The 23,369-nt window shown below is 47.6% G+C and overlaps 1 protein-coding gene across 3 annotated transcripts in view; it reads left to right on the top strand.

Moving 5' to 3' along the window:
- Positions 1-23,369, top strand: part of UCKL1 (uridine-cytidine kinase 1 like 1) — a 79,017-nt gene that overhangs the window by 34,305 nt on the left and 21,343 nt on the right. For 2 of the 3 annotated variants that reach the window (XM_028735472.2, XM_028735474.2), the window contains exons 3-7: positions 1,484-1,590; positions 5,985-6,155; positions 9,846-9,917; positions 15,818-16,007; positions 17,843-17,904. In XM_028735472.2, coding sequence (XP_028591305.2) covers positions 1,484-1,590; positions 5,985-6,155; positions 9,846-9,917; positions 15,818-16,007; positions 17,843-17,904 — 602 coding nt within the window. Of the gene's footprint in view, positions 1-1,483; positions 1,591-5,984; positions 6,156-9,845; positions 9,918-15,817; positions 16,008-17,842; positions 17,905-22,781; positions 22,799-23,369 lie in introns of all 3 variants that reach the window. The other variant, XM_077929387.1, reaches the window with a different exon arrangement.

Below are 23,369 nucleotides of genomic sequence, written 5' to 3' on the forward strand. Positions count from 1 at the left end.
AATAATAATAATAATAAATTTATTTATACCCCGCCCTCCCCAGCCAAGACCGGACTCAGGGCGGCTAACACCCAATATAAAAACAAATTGATTGAAATACATCTTAAAAACAAGATTAAAATACAACATTAAAACAGTAAAAACATTAAAATGCAGCCTCATTTCAATGGAAACTCAAATCAAAAACTTTTTTGGGGATGAAAACGCCAAGTCTTCACCAAGCTAACTATCCAGACTGGTCCTACATGGGCCAGAAAAAAGCCAGGGAAGTCCCCAAATAGGAGTTCCGTCACAGGAGGAGAAAGGAAAAAATAAGAGGGGGAGGGAATCAAATTGATTCAGATAAGCAAGTTGCTTCCTTAATATGCTGGCAATATTCGGGGAGTGGGGGGGGCATAGACTCCCAGGACTGAAATTCCCAGGTGTCAAATAAGGTTTTTTATGTATGCTACTACTGCAGTACGTGTTTCGTTAGCCCAAAAATGCAAAACAAGCGAAGTCCCAACCAAAGAAGAATGGCAACTTAAGTTGACAGAATGTGCACAATTTGCAGACTTAACATATAGAATAAGAGAACAAGAAGAACATGCGTTTAAAGAGGATGGGGAAATGTTTACTGAATATATGGGAAATAATTCTGTACAGCTGAAAACATTGGCAGCATTAAGATAAATTCAAGAGTGTAAATAAGTTTTGATGGATGTAATAATGGAATACTGAATGGTATAGTTTTTTGTAAAAATATGCATGGGTTTATTATGTGTAAAGGGACGCGGGTGGCGCTGTGGGATAAACCGCAGAGCCTAGGACTTGCCGATTGGAAGGTTGGCGGTTCAAATCCCCGTGACGGGGTGAGCTCCCGTTGCACGGTCCCTGCTCCTGCCAACCTAGCAGTTTGAAAGCACCTCAAAGTGCAAGTAGATAAATAGGTACCGCTCCGGCGGAAAAGTAAACGGCGTTTCGGTGCGCTGCTCTGGTTTGCCATGCTTAGTCATGCTGGCCACATGACCCGGAAGCTGTACACCGGCTCCCTCAGCCAATAAAGCGAGATGAGCACCGCAACCCCAGAGTCGGCCACGACTGGACCTAATGGTCAGGGGCCTCCTTTACCTTTATGATGTGTAAAACGAACCATGGAAAGAGCAGAAGGGAAGTCATTGATATCTTAAGGATGTAAAATGTTAAATTATAAAACAGAAAACTTAATAAAATTATATACAAAACGAGAGAGGTAAGAAGCAAAGGTTGCACCCTCAGTCTCTTTGCAGCTCCAACTGCAAAAGCATCCACCTGCGCTTGCTTTCTGCAAAAAGATGAAGGGCAGTATGCAAATTTAATCAATAAAATAATCAATAAAAACAGGCTTCCTATTCTGCCCTGGGATCTGCCAGGATAAAGGAAGGTTGGCAAAAACACGTTTTTAATAAACAGACGGAACTGAAACTAAGCTGATTCCTTTACGTCCCCTGCACCCCCGACCCAGGTCTCGGCGGAGGCAGCGCCTCGGGGAAGACCACTGTGGCCAGGATGATAATCGAGGCCTTGGACGTACCCTGGGTGGTTCTCCTCTCCATGGACTCCTTCTACAAGGTGAGAGAGGCAGAGCTCAGCATCATAACCTTCATTTCCGTTTAATTTTCTTCTTTTAGGAAAGGGAACGAGGTAAAAGCGTTTGAGAAAGGCATCCTATTTGTCTATTCCGAGACATTTGTTTCATGCCTTTTCTCTTCAGCTGGAAGAAACTCCCTGGCTGCCTAGAGCATATACCGTACTTTTTTGCTCCATAAGACGCACTTTTCCCCTCCTAAAAAGGAAGGGGAAATCAGTGTGCGTCTTATGGAGCGAATGCAGGCGGGAGGCTCTGCTCAGCGCTCCCTTTAAAGAGCCGCGTGGAGCGTGTGTGGGGCTCTTGGGGGCTTTTCCGCGAGAAGGGAGAAGGGCAGCCCGTCAGTCCCTTCTCCCTTCTCGGGGAAAAGCCCCCAAGAGCCGCACACACACTCATGCACTCTTTAAAGGGAGTGCAGCTCTTGGGGGAGCCTTAGCCACGCACAGCCTCTCCCGGGCAGGCGATGAAGGCTCCCCTTGCCCGGGAGAGGCTGCGCGCGGCCAGGCAAAAAGCCACTGCAATCCTGCTGGCTGTCCTGGTTTCTTGCTTAGCCCCAGCCCGGGAGATGCTGTGCGCGGCTATCCCATAAGCCAGGACAGCCAGTGGGATCGCTGTGCAATGATCCCGCTAGCCGTCCTGGCTTCTGGGATTCAGAATAATTTTTTTCTTGTTTTCCTCTTCCAAAAACTAGGTGTTGAGCTTACTTTGCAAAGGGGAAAAAATCCTGTTTTTATGGGGTTCAACTCACAGTTCTGCAGCTTCTTTAGGAAAGGAAAGGGAGCCGTTTCTACAGTTTCCAAACAGATAATCTAATCAGCCAGTCACATGTCGCTGGGGAAACAAACAGCCTCCGTCTGCAGAACATTCAGCAATGGAGGCCTGGGCAAGAGCCAGCGATCAACCACACATTCGCTCCATAAGACGCACAGACATTTCCCTTACTTTTTAGGAGGAAAAAAGTGCATCTTATGGAGCGAAAAATATGGTAAATGTAATGAATGAATACATTAAACCATCACCACCTATTTTGGTAAGAAGGCTTCCAGGATGATGATCCATCCCAGGATTTCAGCCTTGACAATGGACCCACCTCAGTTTCTTCTTGCCTGCGTGGCTAATTAAGAGGCCACCCAATTTTCTGCAAAGCTGTCAGGCTTTATCTTCCAAAGCCCACACAGTTTAATTAGCTGATCGTTGCTTCTGAAGTTATCTTTCCGTGCCTTCGATCAGATCCTCCCATATCTCATCATCGCAGCTAATCCGTTTGTTCAACAGAACACGCAGCTCATTTGCCGCCTTTATTGTTCCGACTTCAGCAGCTCAGTGGGAGGGCGGGTGCTTGGCACACAGAAGGTCGCGGGTTCGAATCCCCTTAAGCAAGAATTGGGTAGCAGGTGATGGGAATGAGCGTCCTGAGCCTTGAGACTCTGGAGAGCTGCTGTTGGCCAGATTGAGCAATACTAGGCTAGATGGACCAGTGGGCTGAATCGGTGTAAGACAACCCTCTATGCGTTTAGTTTTCTCTTCCATCAATACGGTGCTCTAAACCTCTGTTTTCTGATAGAAACATTTCTGTTAGGCCTCTGAGGTGGTGAACCTGTGACCTGCAGATCAGATCCGGCTCGTGAAGCCAGTAGATTCTCCTTTTTTGGTTTTTAAGCAGAGGTTAGGGACACGGGTGGTGCTGTGGGTTAAACCACAGAGCCTAGGACTTGCCAATCAGAAGGTCGGCGATTCGAATCCCCGCGACGGGGTGAGCTCCCGTTGCTCGGTCCCTGTTCCTGCCAACTTAGCAGTTCGAAAGCACGTCCAAGTGCAAGTAGATAAATAGGTACCACTCTGGCAGGAAGGCAAACGGCGTTTCCGTGCACTGCTCTGGTGCCAGAAGAGGCTTAGTCATGCTGGCCACATGACCCGGAAGCTGTACGCTGGCTCCCTCGGCCAATAAAGCGGGATGAGCATCGCAACCCCAGAGTCAGCCAAGAAGGGAACTAATGGTCAGGGGTCCCTTTATCTTTACCTTTTAAAGCAGAGGTTGGGTGGTCATATGCCATGGATGCTTGAGTTGACATTCTTGCATTGTGGGTTGGACTAGATGATTGTTGGGGCCCCTTCCAACTCTACAATTCCTACCCTCGATCTTTCCTCCCTCTTTCTCAGTGGTATTGTTATGAGTTTGGGGTGAGGAGGAAGCAGGCTTTTATGCAGAGAGCCTTCTCACCCTGGGATCCAGCAATAGAAGCCTGTCTAGCTTCTTGGGTTGAGGCAACTGCCTGGGCGATGGGCCATTAAAGGGAAGGGGCTCTGTGTGAGATGGGCAATGGGTGGGAAGCCCCACTCTGTCAACGGGCTGGTAGTTAGAAAAAGACCAAGGCGAGTGTTGAGACTTGGCAATGATGTGACCTAGAAGTAAAGCAGCGAGCAGGAGAGTCACGGCACCATTTGAGAGCAACACTTGATTTCTCTTTGAATCCAAGAGAGAAACAAGACCCTTTCGAGGGGTTAATACTGTGAGCCCCTCCACTACAGGCTCAGGTTATATATGTGTGTGTAAATAAGCCATATATCATAAGGACGCCACAGTCTCCTGTGTTCCTAATAATAATAATAATAATAATAATAATAATAATAATAATAATTTATTATATATACCCCGCCCATCTGGCTGGGTTTCCCAGCCACTCTGGGCAGCTTCCAACAGAACACTAAAATACAATAACCTATTAAACATTAAAAGCTTCCCTAAACAGAGCTGCCTTCAGATGTCTTCTAAAAGTCTGGTAGTTGTTTTTCTCTTTGACATCTGGTGGGAGGGCGTTCTACAGGGTGGGCGCCACTACCGAGAAGGCCCTGCCTGGTTCCCTGTAACTTGGCTTCTCGCAGTGAGGGATCCGTCAGAAGGCCCTCGGCACTGGACCTCAGTGTCCGGGCAGAACGATGGAGGTGAAGACGCTCCTTCAGATATACTGGACTGAGGCCGTTTAGGGCTTTAAAGGTCAGCACCAATACTTTGAATTGTGCTCGGAAACGTGCTCATTCTCAAAAGAAAACACAAACCCTGGGTAAGTGCCTGGAAGCCTTGGAATCTCACATCACTCAATTGGGGTTGTGTGCAACACTGGTGTTAGAAGTGGGACACATGTTTTCCAGAGGAGGGAAACCTGTGAGTGAGAGATGCCTGAGTCAAGATGGAGGGCTTCACAGCATGAACCCCCTCAAGAGGGTCCTGTTTCTCCCATAGCCACAGCCTTGGATTTGAACGGAAATAAAACATTGCTCTTGAAAGTTGCTCCGACTCTCTCTCTGGCTCATTGCTTTACTTCTAGGTGGCATCATTGCCAACTCCCGACTCTTGCTTTTGTCTTTTTCTAACTAGCAGCCAGTTGAGGGAGCCCCCCCCCCCCAAAAAAAATTGCCATCTCTCACAGATCTGCTTTTCTTTGTTCCCTTTAATGGCTCATCACCCAGGCTGTCACCTCAACCCAGGAAGCTAGCCTGGTTTTTATTTTAACACTTCCTGGATCCAGGGGTTAGAAGGGGGTCTGCGTACAGCCTACTTGTCCCCACCCCAAACTCATAACAGTATTACAAAGAGAGCGTAGAGATTCTTTATATATATATACATTATTATTGATTAAAAATTCAATAAAAATGTATATATAAGTCTAAAACATTGTATAAGATAAGAAGTTATGTTATATGACTGTTGGAAACGATATGTTTAAAAAATCGTTTCCAACAGTCATATAACATAACTTCTTATCTTATACAATATTTTAGACTTCCATCAACACCTCAGATGATTTTCTGTTCTTTATCACTTATTCTGCATTTCTTAATTTCTCTATTACTCTTAATTATCAGTAACTAATAATTCTCCTCATAGTCTTCCTTGCAATATTTCAAATAGTCCTCACAAAACTTCTTGCAGTCCTACCAGCGTAATCTGTTCATTACAATTGCTTTTCAAATAGTTCATATATTGACTCCAGCCTTCTAAGAATCTCTGGTCCCGCAGGTTTCGAATCCTTCCTATTAATTTATCTAGTTTTGCATAGTCCATCAATTTCATCTGCCATACTTCTTTCGTTGGTAATTCTTCTTGCTTCCGTTTTTGTGCCAATAAAAACAACTTACAGTCCTGTCTGTTAATATCATCTCCTCCAATGCCAAGTAAAAATGCTTCTGGTTTCTTAATAAAGAGAGCGTAGAGATTCAGGGAACAGGAAGCACTTCTAGGCCGTCTTGTAACGGAACCACACCAAAAGAAGAGGTCCTTTTCCAAGGGCTGTCCTTCTCCCTGATTTCCCACCCTGCCCTGCCTGTCCTCCCCATGGCTGCCCTTCGGAGGGTGACCCCCTCTTTCTTTCTCCGTCAGGTCCTGACTAAGGAGCAGCAGCAACAGGCATCCAGCAACGATTTCAACTTCGACCACCCTGACGCCTTCGACTTCGACCTGATCATCTCCACCCTCAAGAAACTCAAGCAAGGCAAAAGCGTCAAGATTCCCATCTACGACTTCACTACCCACAGCCGCAAGAAAGAATGGGTGAGCCACGCCTCAGGTGGTCTTTTAAGGGTTATTATATACTGTATTTTTCGCTCTATAAGACGCACCCGACCATAAGACGCACCTAGTTTTAGAGGAGGAGAACAAGGGGGAAAAATATTCTCTCCCTCTCTGCACAGCGCCTCTCCAGCAAAGCGGGAGGAGAAATGGAAGGGGCTCCGTTTCTCCTCCCACTTTGCTGAAGGGGCGCTGCACAGCTCTTCCTCTCTGCGCAGCGCCTCTCCAGCGAAGCGGAGTCAGACCAGCAAGCGGGATCGCTGTGCAGTGAAAGCAGCAATCCCTCTTGCTGTTCTGGCTTCTGGGACAGCTGAGCAGCCTGCATTCGCTCCATAAGACGCACACACATTCCCCCTTTTTAGGATGGAAAAAGTGCGTCTTATAGAGCGAAAAATACGGTATACATTGTGGGGTATTTTGCGTCCATCCGCTTGGAATCGAAATCCCTGGGGGAGAGGAGGCTTAAGGTCTTGGGGTCTTGCCCCCTTCCTTGGGGCGGCGGAATGAAACTGGCTTGCAGGCGATGCCAATGGTTGCTCAGAGGGAATTCTGGGAGATCAAAGTGGGGGTGCCACCCAGCTGGGGGGGGCACTCTTGCCTCCCCGCCCCACTATTGGTAAGTTGCTCACCCCTGAAAGAATTGCCAAAATGCCCTTCCTTCCCATTTTTATTTTTTTCAAAAAATAATAATATTGGTTTTCCAAATTTATAACAAACATATCAACAAACAAGTAAAACATAACAATATCAAAAAAACAAACAAAGAAACATTTATCCTAACTGTTTTAATCCCACTTTTGTTATCATTGTTAGGTGACTTCCTCAAATCCCCCAAGCTGAGTTTCCATGTAGCTCATTGTAGCAGTTTTCCAACACTATTTTCTTATAAAATTTACTTCTTCAATTAACATCTTTCTTTCTTTTCATATTGACTTCTATCCATAATGTTATACAACTTCACATATTTAAATCCTAGGCCAATCTCTTACTCACAAGTAGTTCTATTTAAGTTATCTTAACATATTTAATTAAATAATCCTTAAATTTCTTCCTTCCCGTTTTTATCATTTTATCCCTCCCAATGCATGCAGTGAGAATTGGGATGGTGGGGAGTATGTCGACTCAGCTGTAGAATTTTATTTATTTATTAACACTTTTCTGTCCCACCTCCCCTCCAACAGGGATTTGAACCCTCATCTCCCAGGTCTCCCCCCCCCCCCCCCAATACAGTGGTACCTTGGTACTCGAATGGCTTGGCTCCCGAACAAATTGGCTCCCAAATGCCGCAAACCCAGAAATAAGTGTTCCGGTTTGCAAACGTTTTTTGGAAGCCGAACGTCCATCGCGACTTCCACATGAGAGCAGGAAGCTCCTGCAGCCAATCGGAAGCCACACCTTGGTTTTCGAACGCTTTTGGGAGTCAAACAGCTCCCGGAACAGATTCAGTTTGAGAACCAAGGTACCATTGTACTCTAAGCCACTACATCACACAGAATGACCCAGACCTGTAACAGAATGGATGAGTTTGGATCTTCTCCTATCATTATTCAGTGAATCTCGGGGGTGGAACAGAGATGTTACTTGCAGAACACAAAACTCCCCCTGATCCATAAGACTGGATCCTGCACCACAGTGGTATTTTTATACAGGGCATTTTAGTTGTTTAAATATGTTCCTTTGGCGTTACACATTTTTGTTTGTTTGATAGGATTTCTTACCTGGTAAGGACCCGGGTTGGACTGCAGGAATAGAATCGCACAATAATAAAACAATTTTGCATTGCTGCACACCACTTAAATATTGTTAAAATAGTAAGCGGTCTAGAAATACTTTAAATGAATAAATTGCATGTGCACTCACATGCATCTGTATATCTGTATGTCCACCCGCATCGTTCTGCCCGGACACTGAGGTCCAGCGCCGAGGGCCTTCTGGTGGTTCCCTCGCTGCGAGAAGCCAAGTTACAGGGAACCAGGCAGAGGGCCTTCTCGGTGGTGGCGCCCGCCCTGTGGAACGCCCTCCCACCAGATGTCAAAAAGAACAACTACCAGACTTTTAGAAGACATCTGAAGGCAGCCCTGTTTAGGGAAGCTTTTAATGTTTGACGGACTATTGTATTTTAAAATTTTGTTTATTTATTTAAAACTTTTATCTTTGTTTTCTTAATTGTAAGTGTTTACTCACATCCTGCTGGTGAGTCCACTTCTTTGCAATATTTCTGTAAATACAACAGATTACAAAATTAAAGTAGAGTAAAACAGGAAGGAGGAATAAATATTTAAAGAACCAGAAGGGGAAGTTGAGGGAAGTCATGATGATTGTGTGGAATATAAAGTAAAATTCAATAAAAACTATTTTGAAAAAAGAAGAGAAAGCCCATTTTTGTAAGGTCGCGATTTTTAAGCCGCACGTTTAACTTTTCACGGTCGGAATTTGGAAAGAAAAGTGCTGCTTATATTCGGGCCAATACGGTAAAGTTAGATGTTCTTTACATTTGGAGCGCAGCTCTTGTGATCTCGGCGTGTTTGGACAAGAACACCTTTGTTCGTGTGAGATAACACCCTGCTCTTTGCAAGGAAAAGTTGTAAAAGCCGCAGAAGGTCATTCCGATTTGATTGCATATTCTTTTGGCGGTCAGCCTGGGGTCATTTATGATGAAGGTTTACATCTTTGCATACATCCGCTGCAGAAATATATATTCCTACGTTCATATGTGCCTTGACTCCTCCACACTTTTCTCTGTACTTAGCGTCTGGCTGGGGGGAATTGCAGGTTCCAGGTTTGGTTTGGGGGCTGGCAAAGGTTGAGAGCCCAGCAACATCTAGGGAAGCCACAGCCTCACCCCCAAGACCTGATCTCACCAAAGGCCACTTCCCTTTGACAGCTTTCCTAATAATGATGATGGTGATGATAACTTCGTTATTTATTTACTGGGTTGCCCCGGCCACACTGGGTGGCTTCCAGCAGAATATAAAAACATAGTAAAGCATCAAACATTCAAAACTTCCCTATACAGGTCTGCCTTCATAGGTTTTCTAAAATGCATATATACCGTATTTTTTGCTCCATAAGACGCACTTTTTTCTTCCTAAAAAGTAAGGGGAAATGTCTGTGCGTCTTGTGGAGCGAATGTGTGGTCCCTGGAGCCGAATTGCCCAGGGGCAAAAAGCAGATCATGCTCTTTTTTTTGAAAGAGGGAAGTGGGTGTTGAAACAAAGCCGCTGATCGTTTGCTGATCGGGGAGAGAGATAAGGGACGCTAGAGATAAAGGAGGCTGCCTGGGAGGGGGGAAGTAAAGACAGCAAACCGGCGAAGGGGAGGAACAGGAAGACTAAAGCAATAAGGAGAGAAATTAGAAGAAAAGGAGGAGCAAAAACCTGCTCCAGCTAAGGAAAAGACACTAAGGCCAAGAAGAGGGAAGGGAGTGTTGAAAGGAAACAGCTGATTGGTGGGATCGGAAGAGAGATAAGGGACACTAGCGGAGGCTGCCTGAGAAGGAGGAGGTAAAAGCCTCCGTTGGGCAAACACCATGGGCAGCGTGCCAGATGTGCTCAGCTGGCACATTTGAACCAGGCTTGCCCTCCTCTCCTTTCCAGTAAGGACTGGCAACCCACCTGTTAGTTTTGTTTTGCTTGTTTATCCGGTCTTCATGGCGTGCCTCTCTCTTTCCAGAAAACGCTCTACGGCGCCAATGTGATCATATTTGAAGGCATCATGGCGTTTGCAGACAAGGAACTCCTAAAGGTATGGCCGGATCCCTGGTGTTTCAGAAATGGCCCATTAACCCTGTTTTTTTAATTGATATTTTTATCTGCAAAGAAAGTGAAGGCCCTTGCCAGTGCTCAGGTGCACCTCTTTTATATATATATATATATATATATATATATATATATATATATATATATGCAGGTTTTGGTGTCCTCGGGTGTCTTCCCGTGTAAAAGTTGGGGTGTCTAGGCGACGTTTCGACGAGGTCTCACTCGTCATCTTCAGGCTGGTGCTTTCGGCTTCTTGTTACTGGAACAGAGCAGGATCTCAGTGTTTGAGTTCCTATAAATACTGTAGAGGAGGTGTGGTGTATAGCCTCCAATGTTCTGGGCAGAGAGGAAGTTCCCAGGCTAGTGTGCCTTTTCTTCTTTTGTTCCTTAATTACTTGAGGGATATCTTGAGTGATTTCTTGAGAGATATCCTGAGTACCACTTAGGTGGGTCATTAGGTGTGGATTAGTTGCTAAGGCCTTTGTGTCTTGACCTCTTGAACTTTGTGAAGAGTTTTTCTGAGAAGATGGCTGTACTGCACTTAGTTGTGCTCTGGCTTGGCTTCGTGTATAGGGGCGAGCTGTGGTTTTGTGGCCTGTGCCAGCCAGATCTGTGTAGGGGTTGCGGGGGGGTGCAGCATCCGGAGGTGCCACCATGGTTTGGCTACTGGATGGTGTCTGTAATTTATCTGTGGAGAGGGTCTGGGTTTGGGTCTGGTGTGGTTGATTGGTGATGGCGTTCTGTGTGCCTCTGGATCTGGTGTCAGATTTTGTGGGGAGGGCTAATTTCCAGATGTCTGGCAAGCGGGATGTGTCGTCACGCTTGTTCATGTTGTGAGGGTGTTTCTCTATCTCGATGGCTTCCATGATTATTCTCTTGTGGTGATGTTCCATGTTAAAGAGCAATTTGGAATCTGCAAAATTAATTTCGTGTCCTGTTTCTTTCATGTGTTGGAAAAGAGAGGAAGTTTTTTCTTCTTTTTTGACGGCATTCTTGTGTTCTGCGATACGTGCATTTATTCGTCTGTTTGTTTGTCCAATGTACGTGGCTGGGCAGACTTTGCAGGGTATTTCATAGACCCCTTGGTTTTCCAACTGGATTTTATCCTTGGGGTTTCTGAGGATATTGGCTATTTTTTGGTTGGTGCAAAAGGCTGTTTTGATATTGTGTTTATGGAGGATTTTGCTAATTTTATCTGTAGTGCCCTTGATATAAGGAAGGAGGGCCATGCCATTGTTTTCTTCTGTGTCTTGGTTTTTGGGGGGTGTTTCTTTTTGGATTAGCTTCGTAACCCTGTTTTGCTGGTATCCATTGGCAATTAACACATTTGAGAGATTCTGTAACTCAGTTGTCAAGTGGTCTTCGTCAGCCAGGCGTTTGGTTCTGGAGATGAGAGTCTTGGCTACGGAGTTTATTTGTGCAGGGTGGTGGTGTGATTGTGCATGTAAGTAGCGGTTGGTGTGTGTTTTTTTCCGGTAGATAGTGTGTCCTAGGGAGCCATCAGGTTTTTTGTAGATTAGGACGTCAAGGAAGGGAAGTTGGTTGTTGGCTTCTATTTCCATAGTGAATTGTATTTTGGGGTGTAGGCTGTTGAGATGTGTGAGGAAGCTATCCAGTTTTTCCTTCCCGTGTGGCCAAATTACAAAGGTGTCGTCAACATATCTGAGCCAAAGTTTGGGTTTGTGTTCTGACTTGTCTAAAGCATTGGTTTCAAAGTGTTCCATGTACAGGTTAGCGATGACCGGTGAGAGGGGTGATCCCATAGGTGCTCCTTCTATCTGTTTGTATCTTTGTCCATTGTGGATGAAGTACGTGTTGGTTAGGCAGTGGTTGGTCAGGTCCAAGATGTATTCGGGGGGATTGTATTTGTTTTGAATGGCTGTCAAGGCTTCATTAATGGGCACTTGTGTGAAGAGAGATACAACATCGAAGCTCACAAGTAGGTCATTGGGTTGTAGGTTTTGCTTCTTTATTGTTTCTATGAACTGGAAGGAGTTTGGAACGTGTGAAGAGATGGATTCTGCATAGGGCTGAAGTTGCTTGGCGAGAAATTTAGCGAGATTTTGTAGAGGTGAGCCTATGGAGCTGACTATTGGTCTGAGTGGTGTTCCTTCTTTGTGTATCTTGGGGAGGCCGTAGAGTTTGGGGCATCTGGATGATTTTTCTCTGGGGATGATGACACACTATCTATCTGGGGATGATGACACACTATCTACCGGAAAAAAACACACACCAACCGCTACTTACATGCACAATCACACCACCACCCTGCACAAATAAACTCCGTAGCCAAGACTCTCATCTCCAGAACCAAACGCCTGGCTGACGAAGACCACTTGACAACTGAGTTACAGAATCTCTCAAATGTGTTAATTGCCAATGGATACCAGCAAAACAGGGTTACGAAGCTAATCCAAAAAGAAACACCCCCCAAAAACCAAGACACAGAAGAAAACAATGGCATGGCCCTCCTTCCTTATATCAAGGGCACTACAGATAAAATTAGCAAAATCCTCCATAAACACAATATCAAAACAGCCTTTTGCACCAACCAAAAAATAGCCAATATCCTCAGAAACCCCAAGGATAAAATCCAGTTGGAAAACCAAGGGGTCTATGAAATACCCTGCAAAGTCTGCCCAGCCACGTACATTGGACAAACAAACAGACGAATAAATGCACGTATCGCAGAACACAAGAATGCCGTCAAAAAAGAAGAAAAAACTTCCTCTCTTTTCCAACACATGAAAGAAACAGGACACGAAATTAATTTTGCAGATTCCAAATTGCTCTTTAACATGGAACATCACCAAAAGAGAATAATCATGGAAGCCATCGAGATAGAGAAACACCCTCACAACATGAACAAGCGTGACGACACATCCCGCTTGCCAGACATCTGGAAATTAGCCCTCCCCACAAAATCTGACACCAGATCCAGAGGCACACAGAACGCCATCACCAATCAACCACACCAGACCCAAACCCAGACCCTCTCCAAAGATAAATTACAGACACCATCCAGTAGCCAAACCATGGTGGCACCTCCGGATGCTGCACCCCCCCGCAACCCCTACACAGATCTGGCTGGCACAGGCCACAAAACCACAGCTCGCCCCTATACACGAAGCCAAGCCAGAGCACAACCAAATGCAGTACAGCCATCTTCTCAGAAAAACTCTTCACAAAGTTCAAGAGTTCAAGACACAAAGGCTTGAGCAACTAATCCACACCTAATGACCCACCTAAGTGGTACTCAGGATATCACTCAAGAAATCACTCAAGATATCCCTCAAGTAATTAAGGAACAAAAGAAGAAAAGGCACACTAGCCTGGGAACCTCCTCTCTGCCCAGAACATTGGAGGCTATACACCACACCTTCAACAGTATTTATAGGAACTCAAACACTGAGATCCTGCTCTGTTCCAGTAACAAGAAGCCGAAAGCACCAGCCTGAAGATGACGAGTGAGACCTCGTCGAAACGTCGCCTAGACACCCCAACTTTTACACGGGAAGACACCCGAGGACACCAAAACCTGCATTCCTGTACCCGTGAAAATCTACGAAAGCATATATATATATATATATATATATATAGAAGCCATGTAAAAAAGGAGACAGAGGACTCCTTTTAGGGGAGGGTCTGTTTCGTCTTAAGGTAAAGGTAAAGGGACCCCTGACCATTAGGTCCAGTTGTGGCCAACTCTGGGGTTGCGGCGCTCATCTCGCTTTATTGGCCGAGGGAGCCGGCGTACAGCTTCCAGGTCATGTGGCCAGCCTGACTAAGCCGCTTCTGGCGAACCAGAGCAGCGCACGGAAACGCCGTTTACCTTCCCGCCGGAGTGGTACCTATTTATCTACTTGCACTTTGGCGTGCTTTCGAACTGCTAGGTTGGCAGGAGCAGGGACCGAGCAACGGGAGCTCACCCCGTTGCGGGGATTCGAACCGCCGACCTTCTGATCAGCAAGTCTTATGCTCTGTGGTTTAACCCACAGCGTCACCTGTGTCCCTTCTTAGAAGGTCCCTGATTCCAATCGTTTCCACATTTAAATGCTCACGTAGCAGGGGGGTGGGGAAGATTTCTCTCTGCCCGAGAACTCGAAAATCTGCTACTGCCAGTCCAAGTTGACAGAGTAGGTCTAGGTGGACAAATGGTTTGACCTGGGGCACAAAGTGTGTCTCCCCACAAAGAGTGACCACAGCTCTCTAAGGATCGTTGTTGCTGCTGCTATTATTATTATTATTATTATTATTATTATTATTATTATTATTATTAATTATTACTATTATTATTATTTCAGTTTATATACTGCCCCTTTATTCAAAGATCACAGGGTGGTGTCCAACATTAAAAACACAATTTACTACTACTAATAATAATAACAAACAATAAACCGATCACAGGAAAAAATCATAATGTATCCCGGACGTTCCTTTAATGGTCTGTTTCAAAGTCGGGCAATCTTGGGGCAATAGTGACCTCCAGTGGCCAGCTGGGGAATTGTCAGCAGAGAAGGATCTGCACTAGAGAGAGGAGAGTGGGTGGTTTGGGGCTGCTTCTCTTGCGTAAAAGACAAATCTGTGAATGGAGAAAGCTTTGGCACTTCCTGCCTGCAGCCCAAGCGCTCCAGGGTGGGCTCCACTTTTGCAAGCAAGTCTTCTCAGCTCCCCTGTTTGCTTCTTTCTGGATGCAGCTTTTCCCTGCTGTTGAGCACTTCAAACTCTCCCCTGACATTGCTCTCCTTTAAAACGTGGAGTTTGCAATGTTGTTAAGGGCCGGCTTTGATGGATTCTGAGCATTATCCACTAACAGCTGTTATGGAAATAATTGGGGGGGGGGCGCATATCTTTAAAGTTGTTACAATGCTACAAATATTATGCCTGAAAGTATCCTTTCGACTTGACAGCTCAGAGAAGATACCTAGCTTTATAAATTCGTAGAAAATCCATACTTTAACCGACTCTCCTCATTCCAACGCCATTTTAACCCTTAAAGAAAGGTGAATTTGGGCTCCAGCTTCCTCCATGAACCAAGAAGCAGGAAGTCACTGTATGCAGCAGGATCAGGGCATCCTGTCATAATTCCCCAAGCAACAAGAGACATCCACAGAGTCAGTTTAGCAAGTCAAGTGTTCTGAAAGCCCATCTCCAGACAAGTCCTGATGGCAAGGATATGTAAAGAGTTTTATTGTTCTTTCAGAGATGGGTACTTAAGAGGTGTTGGGAAAGGTGTCTGATAAAGTGACCTAATGTTGAATTTGCGTAACCCTTGTGTAAAGGTAAAGGGACCCCTGACAATTAAGTCCAGTCGCAAAGGTCTCTGAGGTTGCGGCGCTCATCTCGCTTTACAGGCCGAGGGAGCCGGCGTTTGTCTGCTTTCGCAGACAGTTTTTCCAGGTCATGTGGCCAGCATGACTAAGCTGCTTCTGGCGAACCAGAGCACGGAAACACCGTTTACCTTCCCGCTGGAGTGGTACCTATTTATCTACTTGCACTGTGTGCTTTCGAACTGCTAGGTTGGCAGGAGCAGGGATACAGTAATGCATCAAACATTAAAAGCTTCCCTAAACAGGGCTGCCTTCAGATGCCTTCTAAAAGTCTGGTAGTTGTTTATCTCTTTGACATCTGGTGGGAGGGCGTTCCACAGGGCAGGTGCCACTACTGAGAAGGCCCTCTGCCTGGTTCCCTGTAACCTCGCTTCTCGCAGGGAGGGAACCGCCAGAAGGCCCTCGGAGGTGGACCTCAGTGTCCAGGCAGAACGATGGAGGTGGAGACGCTCCCTCAGGTATGCCGTTTAGGACCTAATGAGTGATTCTCTGGGAACACATTGTATTCAGTAAGTGGAATATCTGCGAGTGCATCATCCCCTCTCCCTTCTTCCAGCTTCTAGATATGAAGATATTCGTTGACACAGACTCGGACATCCGCCTGGTCCGGCGCCTCCGCAGGGACATTGGCGAGCGCGGCAGGGACATCGAGGGCGTCATCAAGCAGTACAACAAGTTTGTCAAGCCGGCCTTTGACCAGTACATCCAGCCTACCATGCGGCTGGCGGACATTGTCGTCCCTCGGGGTAGGTGTCCCTTCTCTGGTCTCACCTGGCGGGACAACAGCTTGTCCAGTGCTTAAATTCTGCGTGTTTTCTGCGCAGAATAAGGCTCTCCATGGTTGTGAGAGATGTTGGGTATGGTGAGCCTCAGGGCCCACACAAGTGCCAGGGGCTGGACTGAGGAGGAATGGCCCTTTTCTGAACCTTCCCAAGGGCAGGAGGGCAGTATTGATTTAGAACAGCGGTTTGCAGAGGGGCATAGTCCAGAGGGGGAAAGCTGGGAAATACTGGGTGAGGAATAGCTAGAAGAGAAAACACCAGGAGAGAGACAGCTGGAAGATTCAGTGTCCTTGGAAAGCGTTCCTGACCCCCTTTCGCCTAAGACAGGGGTCTGCAACCCGCAGCTCCGGAGCTGCATGTGGCTCTTTTACACCTTTGCCGCGGCTCCAGGGCGGATACTACCGAGGGGAGGAGGCACATTGTGTGCCCCGACACTCCCCACTGTGGCGGGTGCTGTACTGGCTGTGATGTCGCATGGGGGCGGTGCGTGCGTTAGTCACCTGCCTGCCTGCCTGCCCGCCCGCTACATTGTAAGGGGCATGTACGCTGGTCACTGCATTGAAAGGGGGCATGTACGCTGGTCACTGTTTTGAAGGGGAGTGAAGAACACACACACAAAAAAAGGTAACTTGTTAATTTAACGTTTATTTCTATGAGGAGGAGTAATTCTGAGGGGTCAAACAAAGAAATAATTTTAAAAAGTGACAAAAAAGTTATTTTTATAATGCTGAGTTTTGCGGCTCCCAGTTTTTTTATCTTCGGAAATGGGTCCAAGTGGCTCTTTTTGTCTTAAAGGTTGCAGACCCCTGGCCTAAGACTAGACAGGCTCTGAGCGTGATAGAACAGAAAGTGCAATGGCAACAAACTCAGATTACCCAACGTAGGAGTGATGTAGATTAATGGGGGTGGAGGGGGTGAACCTTAACTGGGAGCAACGCCATTTCTAGAGAGAGATGCATTCCTTTGTCTCTCGCTGTGATTATTAAGGAAACTAACCAGTAAGAATGCTCCTTTCGTTTGATCTGCTTATTTACTGCCACCGGGGGAGGGATCCGATTCCTCAAAGCATGACTCCCCCCCCCCCACCAGGGAAGAAGGGGTGGGTGATGATCTACATCAGAAACAAAGGGGAGATATTATTATTATTATTATTATTATTATTATTATTATTATTATTATTGGTACTCTGCGCATCTGACTGGATTGCCCCAGTCACTCTGGGTAGCTTCCAGCATATACAGAGACATAATAGAATTGTAGAGTTGAAAGGGACCCTGGGGGTCATCTAGTCCAACCCCCTGACAAATGTGGAACTCGAACCCACAACCCTGAGATTAAGAGTCTCCTGCTTGCCAGCTGAGAAAAAGACTATGCAACTCTGCAAGGCAGCGTTCCTTCCAGCTGCTTCAGACTACATGTCATGGACCGGAATAGCAGGGAGACCCCAGCTGGTAGAGCATCTTAACCTCAGGGTTGTGGGTTTGAGCCCCACATTGGGTGAAATGTTCCTGCACTGCAGGGGGTTGGACTAGATGACCCTCAGGATCCTTTCAAACTCTACAATTCTGTGATTCTATAAATCCCTTCGGTCCCAGTTGGTTGGAGCTGATGGGAGTTGTCATCCAAAACAGCCAGAGGGCACCACGTTGGCAAACAGTGCTGTAAGCAAGGGACATTGCAATGTTAATTTGATTGCATACCAGTTGACTGTGTTCTGCTGCCCTCTAGTGGCTTTTCCGGGTCATAGCTGTTAGGAAACAGCTATCCACAATTCTCTCTCTCTCTCTGCTCCGCTCCAGGCAGTGGGAACACCGTCGCCATCGATCTGATCGTGCAGCATGTCCACAGCCAGCTGGAAGAGGTAAGAACTGCCGTGGGACATGGCAGGAGGAAGGGCTGAACACTGGGTGTGCCGGTTGGGTAGGGGGACTCTTGCAAGCCCCTCCTTTGCTTCCACGTCTTCGGGCAAACAGAGCTGCCAGGGTGGGCTTTCCGGTGGGGTCTGCAAGGAGGCCCGGCCTCTTCCCAGAACGTGTCCCAAAGACCCTCAGAGACGCCATACTTGGCCCAGGCTTCCCAGTCGTCTAGCAAAGAGGACAAGGGAACTCTCAAGGCCATCTTCTCCAGCTGGTCAAATTCCAGACATTTTCAGGCCATCTTGGAAAAGTCTGCCCTCATGCAAATTCTCTGGGCAGGACTGCAAAAGTCATTTTCCATGTCTTTATCCCGCCCTTCCTCCGGCAAACTAAGGCGACCTATCAGGTTCTCTTCCCCGTTTTCCTACACTCCTTGAGCATTTGATCCTCACCACCTGTGAGGTGGGCCACGGGCCCCAGATCGCCCAGAGAGCTCTGCGACTTTGCGGGCAGCCAAATGCCAACCGGCTCAAGTCCTAATCCAAGGTACTCTCCCTGGCTTCCTCCAACCTTGCTCCTTCCAGATGTTGATGTGCTACAACGACCCATAAACCCCCCAGCCATTGGCCACACTGGCTGAGGCAGGTGGGCGTTGGAATCCAACAACATCTGTCGGCATCGTTAGACTGGGGCAAGGCTGGGGCAACCAAAGCCAGGGCCGTCTTAAGCATGTGCGGTGCCAGGGTGCAAAAATCTGCCCGGTGTGCCCCCCCCCCCAGGTTGCCCAGAGTTATTGACCTTTTTTTAGGGGGAGAACCCCAAAGTTGTTGACTTTTTTTAGGAAAGGTTCCCCAGACTTTTTTTTAGAGAGCTGACACCACACTTATAAAGAAAAGAGGAAACATAAAGAGCCCAGTGCAACAAACCAGCCCAAGGTGTCAGCGTTGGTGGCTGAGCAAAGCCGGGCACATTGTGGTGTAATAATAATAATATAATAATACTTTATTATTTATTCCCCGCTGTCAGGGAACTGACATCAGAGCGAGAAGCGGAGGCAGGGCTCCCGAGCGATGCCGGAGAGGGGACCAGCATGGGGGAAGGAATTCATGGTAACACCAATAGAGAAGAGAGGGAGATGGAGGAATTGGAGACAGGGCTCCAAGACCCTTCACCCGAAACTAGTGGAGAGAGCGCTGGCACGCCCCTGCCTTCCCCTTACTTGCGCAGACGCGTTCCGCGCAGGGAACATAGGAGGAGACTCGGGGTCAAACAGCTTTTATGCTGGAAGAGGTTCAAGAAACGCCCACTGACGGATTCTGCAAGTGACTAACAGGTCACGGAGGGTGAGCTCTGACCCTAAGCATGGTTGGGCAAGCAAGCTAACTACATCTAAGGCCATTTACGCACAAGTAACCCCTCACAACCATTACACCCGCCCATCTGGCTGGGTTTCCCCAGCCACTCTGGGCGGCTTCCAACAAAACCCTAAAATACAATAACCAATTAAACATTAAAAGCTTCCCTAAACAGGGCTGCCTTCAGATGTCTTCTAAAAGTTTGGTAGTTATTTTTCTCTTTGACATCTGATGGGAGGGTGTTCCACAGGGCGGGCGCCACTCCCAAGAAGGCCCTTTGCCTGGTTCCCTGTAACTTGGCTTCTCGCGGCGAGGGAACCGCCAGAAGGCCCTCGGAGCTGGACCTCAGAACGATGGGGGTGGAGACGCTCCTTCAGGTATACTGGACCGAGGCCATTTAGGGCTTTAAAGGTCAGCACCAACACTTTGAATCATGCTCAGAAATGTACTGGGAGCCAGTGTAGGTCTTTCAAGACCGGTGTTATGTGGTCTCGGTGGCTGCCCCCAGTCACCAGTCTAGCTGCCGCATTCTGGATTAGTTGCAGTTTCTGAGTCACCTTCAAAGGTAGCCCTACGTAGAGCGCATTGAAGTAGTCCAAGGGAGAGATAACTAGAGCATGCGCTATACCAATCCCAGGTGCGCAGGAGGGTGGAGCCAGCCAGCCACCTCAGCGCCTCGCTAGCTCACTAGCTTGCTCACCCCCGAACTCACGGCGCAGAGCCACCCGCAGTAGAAGAGCCCGCCGCGGCGCTCCAACTCTCAGGGCCCGGACTCTCAGTCTGGTGCCCCTGAGAGCCTGGCGCCCTGGTGCCCCACACCCCTGCCGCCTATGGTTAAGACGGCCCTGACCAAAGCAGAAGGGTGGCATTATTATTATTATTACTACTCTAACCACTATGCAGCACTGCCCAACACAACTGAGGTAGCGTGTGTCCGCATAGTATTTGATTGGGCAGCAGCTCTGAGCTCACATCAAACTGCTTCTCGGCACTGGATCCAATTCTACGATCCTGTGGTGAGGATCAGCCCCACATCAACTAACTGTGTGGAACAGACCCAACTGCCAAGAGCGGCCCTCCAGATACTAGTGGACTCCAACTCCCATCATTCCTTGTCAGCCTGGCCAATGTTCAGGGCTGATGGGATTTGTAGCCTTGGGGGGGGGGGGGGGGAATCTGGAGAGCCTCCAGTTCTCGGTCCTTGCAATAAATAATACGAGAAGCCACCGCAGCTGAATTTGAGAAGTACTGGTCTAACTGGGAAATCCCAGGAAAGGGGGAATTTGCTCCCACTCCACTCCGACCCTTCTGAGAAGTGGGGTGGGGAGTTTTTTGTAGTGGGGGGAGCTGCCCCACCCCCTCCATTTAGGGACCATCAAAAAGGATCAGTAATCTAGAAGACAACCAAGGAGGAACCGAAGAGCCTCTGCCCATCTCTGAGATGCATATATAGGCGGCAAGTTAATTTTTGTCCTGTCTGAGAAGGTTCTTGGGATTTGCCCCCGAATGACTGGGGGGGGGGGTGCCAAAGGTGGGGGCAGGTCTCTGGAACTCACTTGCAAACTAACCGCATGAAATCCTCTGTTGCCCACCGGGTTGTCAGTTTGGGTATTTAGATGTGTTTATTCCAACCGCCCGTCCCCGTTTTCTGTGTTATTTCTTAAAAAGCTGCTTGCTTGTCCAGCTTCTTTGCTCAGTTTGCAGCTCTCACAGGGTGGGGAAAAGATTTCAACTCATGTGGGGGGGAGAGAAGGGGGCGGTTTGCAAGAAATCTGCAACTTGGGGCTGCTCAGTATATGGAGCAAACAATGGACAAAAAACCTTGTGGTCAAATTTCTGAAAGGTGCTCTCAGTTGATTGCACTGCAGTTTTAAAAAATCGTAATTTTTAATTCAAGGACTAAACCATACTAGCAGGGGGGATATGACGAAACCATTTGTCTCCCATGCCTGGGAGGGCATAGCTTCTATACTAAAACGCCTGTGGCCCTCAACTGCACCCCCTAAAATAGCTTTCCCCCCCAGCATGGGGCCTTCCAGATGTTTTTGAACTACAACTCCCAGTGCACGCAACAGCCAGGGATGATGGGAGTTATAGTTCAGAATATCTAGAGGCCAACAGCTTCAGGAAGGCTGCTCAAAAACCACTCGCTTTTCTTCTTCAGAGATAATATTTATGCAAACGTCTTGTGTGTAAGACGTGTGTAAGACGCGGCGGTTCGAATCCCCGCTGCGGGGTGCGCTCCCGCTGCTCAGTCCCAGCGTCTGCCAACCTAGCAGTTCGAAAGCATCCCCGGGTGCAAGTAGATAAATAGGGACCGCTTACTAGCGGGAAGGTAAAACGGCGTTTCCGTGTGCGGCTCTGGCTCACCAGAGTAGCTTCGTCATGCTGGCCACGTGACCCGGAAGTGTCTCCGGACAGCGCTGGCTCCCGGCCTATAGAGTGAGATGGGTGCACAACCCCAGAGTCTGTCAAGACTGGCCCATACGGGCAGGGGTACCTTTACCTTTACCTTGTGTGTAAAGCACATTTTTGTACCTGCTGCCGGCTTGTGGAAACACCACAGATCAGTCTAAAGGAAAACACTAGGAAACCAGTTTAAACAATGGCAGAAATTTGAACAAAGAGCATGAAAGAACCAGGAAGAGCAGGCTTAAAACCTTCAGGGCTGAATTTCAAAGAGCTGAAGTGAAATAGAACTTTCTTTTCTGCCTGCCTGAGAGTCAGCAGGGATGGGGCCAGAGCAGTACCCCCAGGGAGGAAACCCCATAACCTGGGGGGCTGCCACAGAACTTAGGCAGATCTGATGGATTCTGAAGCTGAACTGCAGGCTGGCATTTCCAGTGGCTTCAGCTGACTTAAGATGTCTTTATTTGGTCATTGGCCCATGGGCTTGCGCACCATGTGGGTGTTCAGAGCGAGAATTCAACGGGTCCCTGTAACATGCGCCATTCAGACTGCGCGCGCACGCACACCCCAATCTCTCCCTCCTCACAGTTATTTTTAAATGCTAATTTTAAATTCTAGGGCTGAATCATACCAGGCAATTCTGAAGCTGCCCTTACCAGTTTGGGGTTCAGGCGTATTTTCCCCCCTTCTGTTTTCTCCCCACCACACACACTTTTTTAACCCTTTCAGTCTCGAAGAGACACCGTAAGAAAAATTAGATTTGAGCGAAATCCTAAATCCAATTAAATATGTACGCTACGGGTTTTTTTGGGGGGGGGGGAACCTGCCAGACGTGGCGGTATTTGGGAAACGTAGTTGCGCGGTTAGTTCTGGCAGCTTTGAAAAGCGGCCCCCGCCCCCCTCCCCAAGAGAGCTGCCCTCTGAGCAAAGCTGAAATCGCAGCGGGTGCTTTTTAAAAATAATAATAATAAAGATGCTAACTGCTCCAAGTGCTGTGAATCCTGGGAAAACATGTCTCCCTGTGTTTTTATTTCCCCTTTTGCCTCTTTAATGCCCTGCTGGTGTTTCCACTGTTTTAATACGGGGTTTGCTCGCTGTTCTTTGTGTTGCCGCGGCAGAGAGAACTCAGCGTCAGGTAAGGGCTCCTCCTAAATGTCTCCCTCTCTGTGTGTCCTCCTTTTCCTGTTCGCAAGGACCAAAATGCATCTTAATAACCGGTGATGCTAAGCCGGCTGTTTGCTGAGGCTGTGCGTTTGTGTGTGTGTGTGTATTTGTGTGTTTAAACATACAAATTCCTGCAGAATGGTCACCAGATACACACGCAGAGATCTGATGGTCAGGGGGCAAAGGGCCATCACTTATCTGCATTACTGTAGAATCATAGAGTTGGGAGGAAACCTGAGGCTCATCTAGACCAACCCCGCCCCCCGCCCCCCCGGCAATGCAGGGATATGCAGCCGTCCCTTACAGGAATCGCTGCCCCCTGTATACCTGAAGGAGCGTCTCCACCCCCATCGTTCAGCCCGAGATCCAGCGCCGAGGGCCTTCTGGCGGTTCCCTCATTGCGAGAAGTGAGGCTACAGGGAACCAGGCAGAGGGCCTTCTCGGTAGTGGCGCCCGCCCTGTGGAACGCCCTCCCATCAGATGTCAAAAAGATAAATAATTACCTGACATTCAGAAGACATCTTAAGGCAGCCCTGTTCAGG

The sequence above is a fragment of the Podarcis muralis genome, chromosome 5 (assembly GCF_964188315.1).
Source record: "Podarcis muralis chromosome 5, rPodMur119.hap1.1, whole genome shotgun sequence".
In the NCBI taxonomy this organism is placed as follows: domain Eukaryota; kingdom Metazoa; phylum Chordata; class Lepidosauria; order Squamata; family Lacertidae; genus Podarcis; species Podarcis muralis.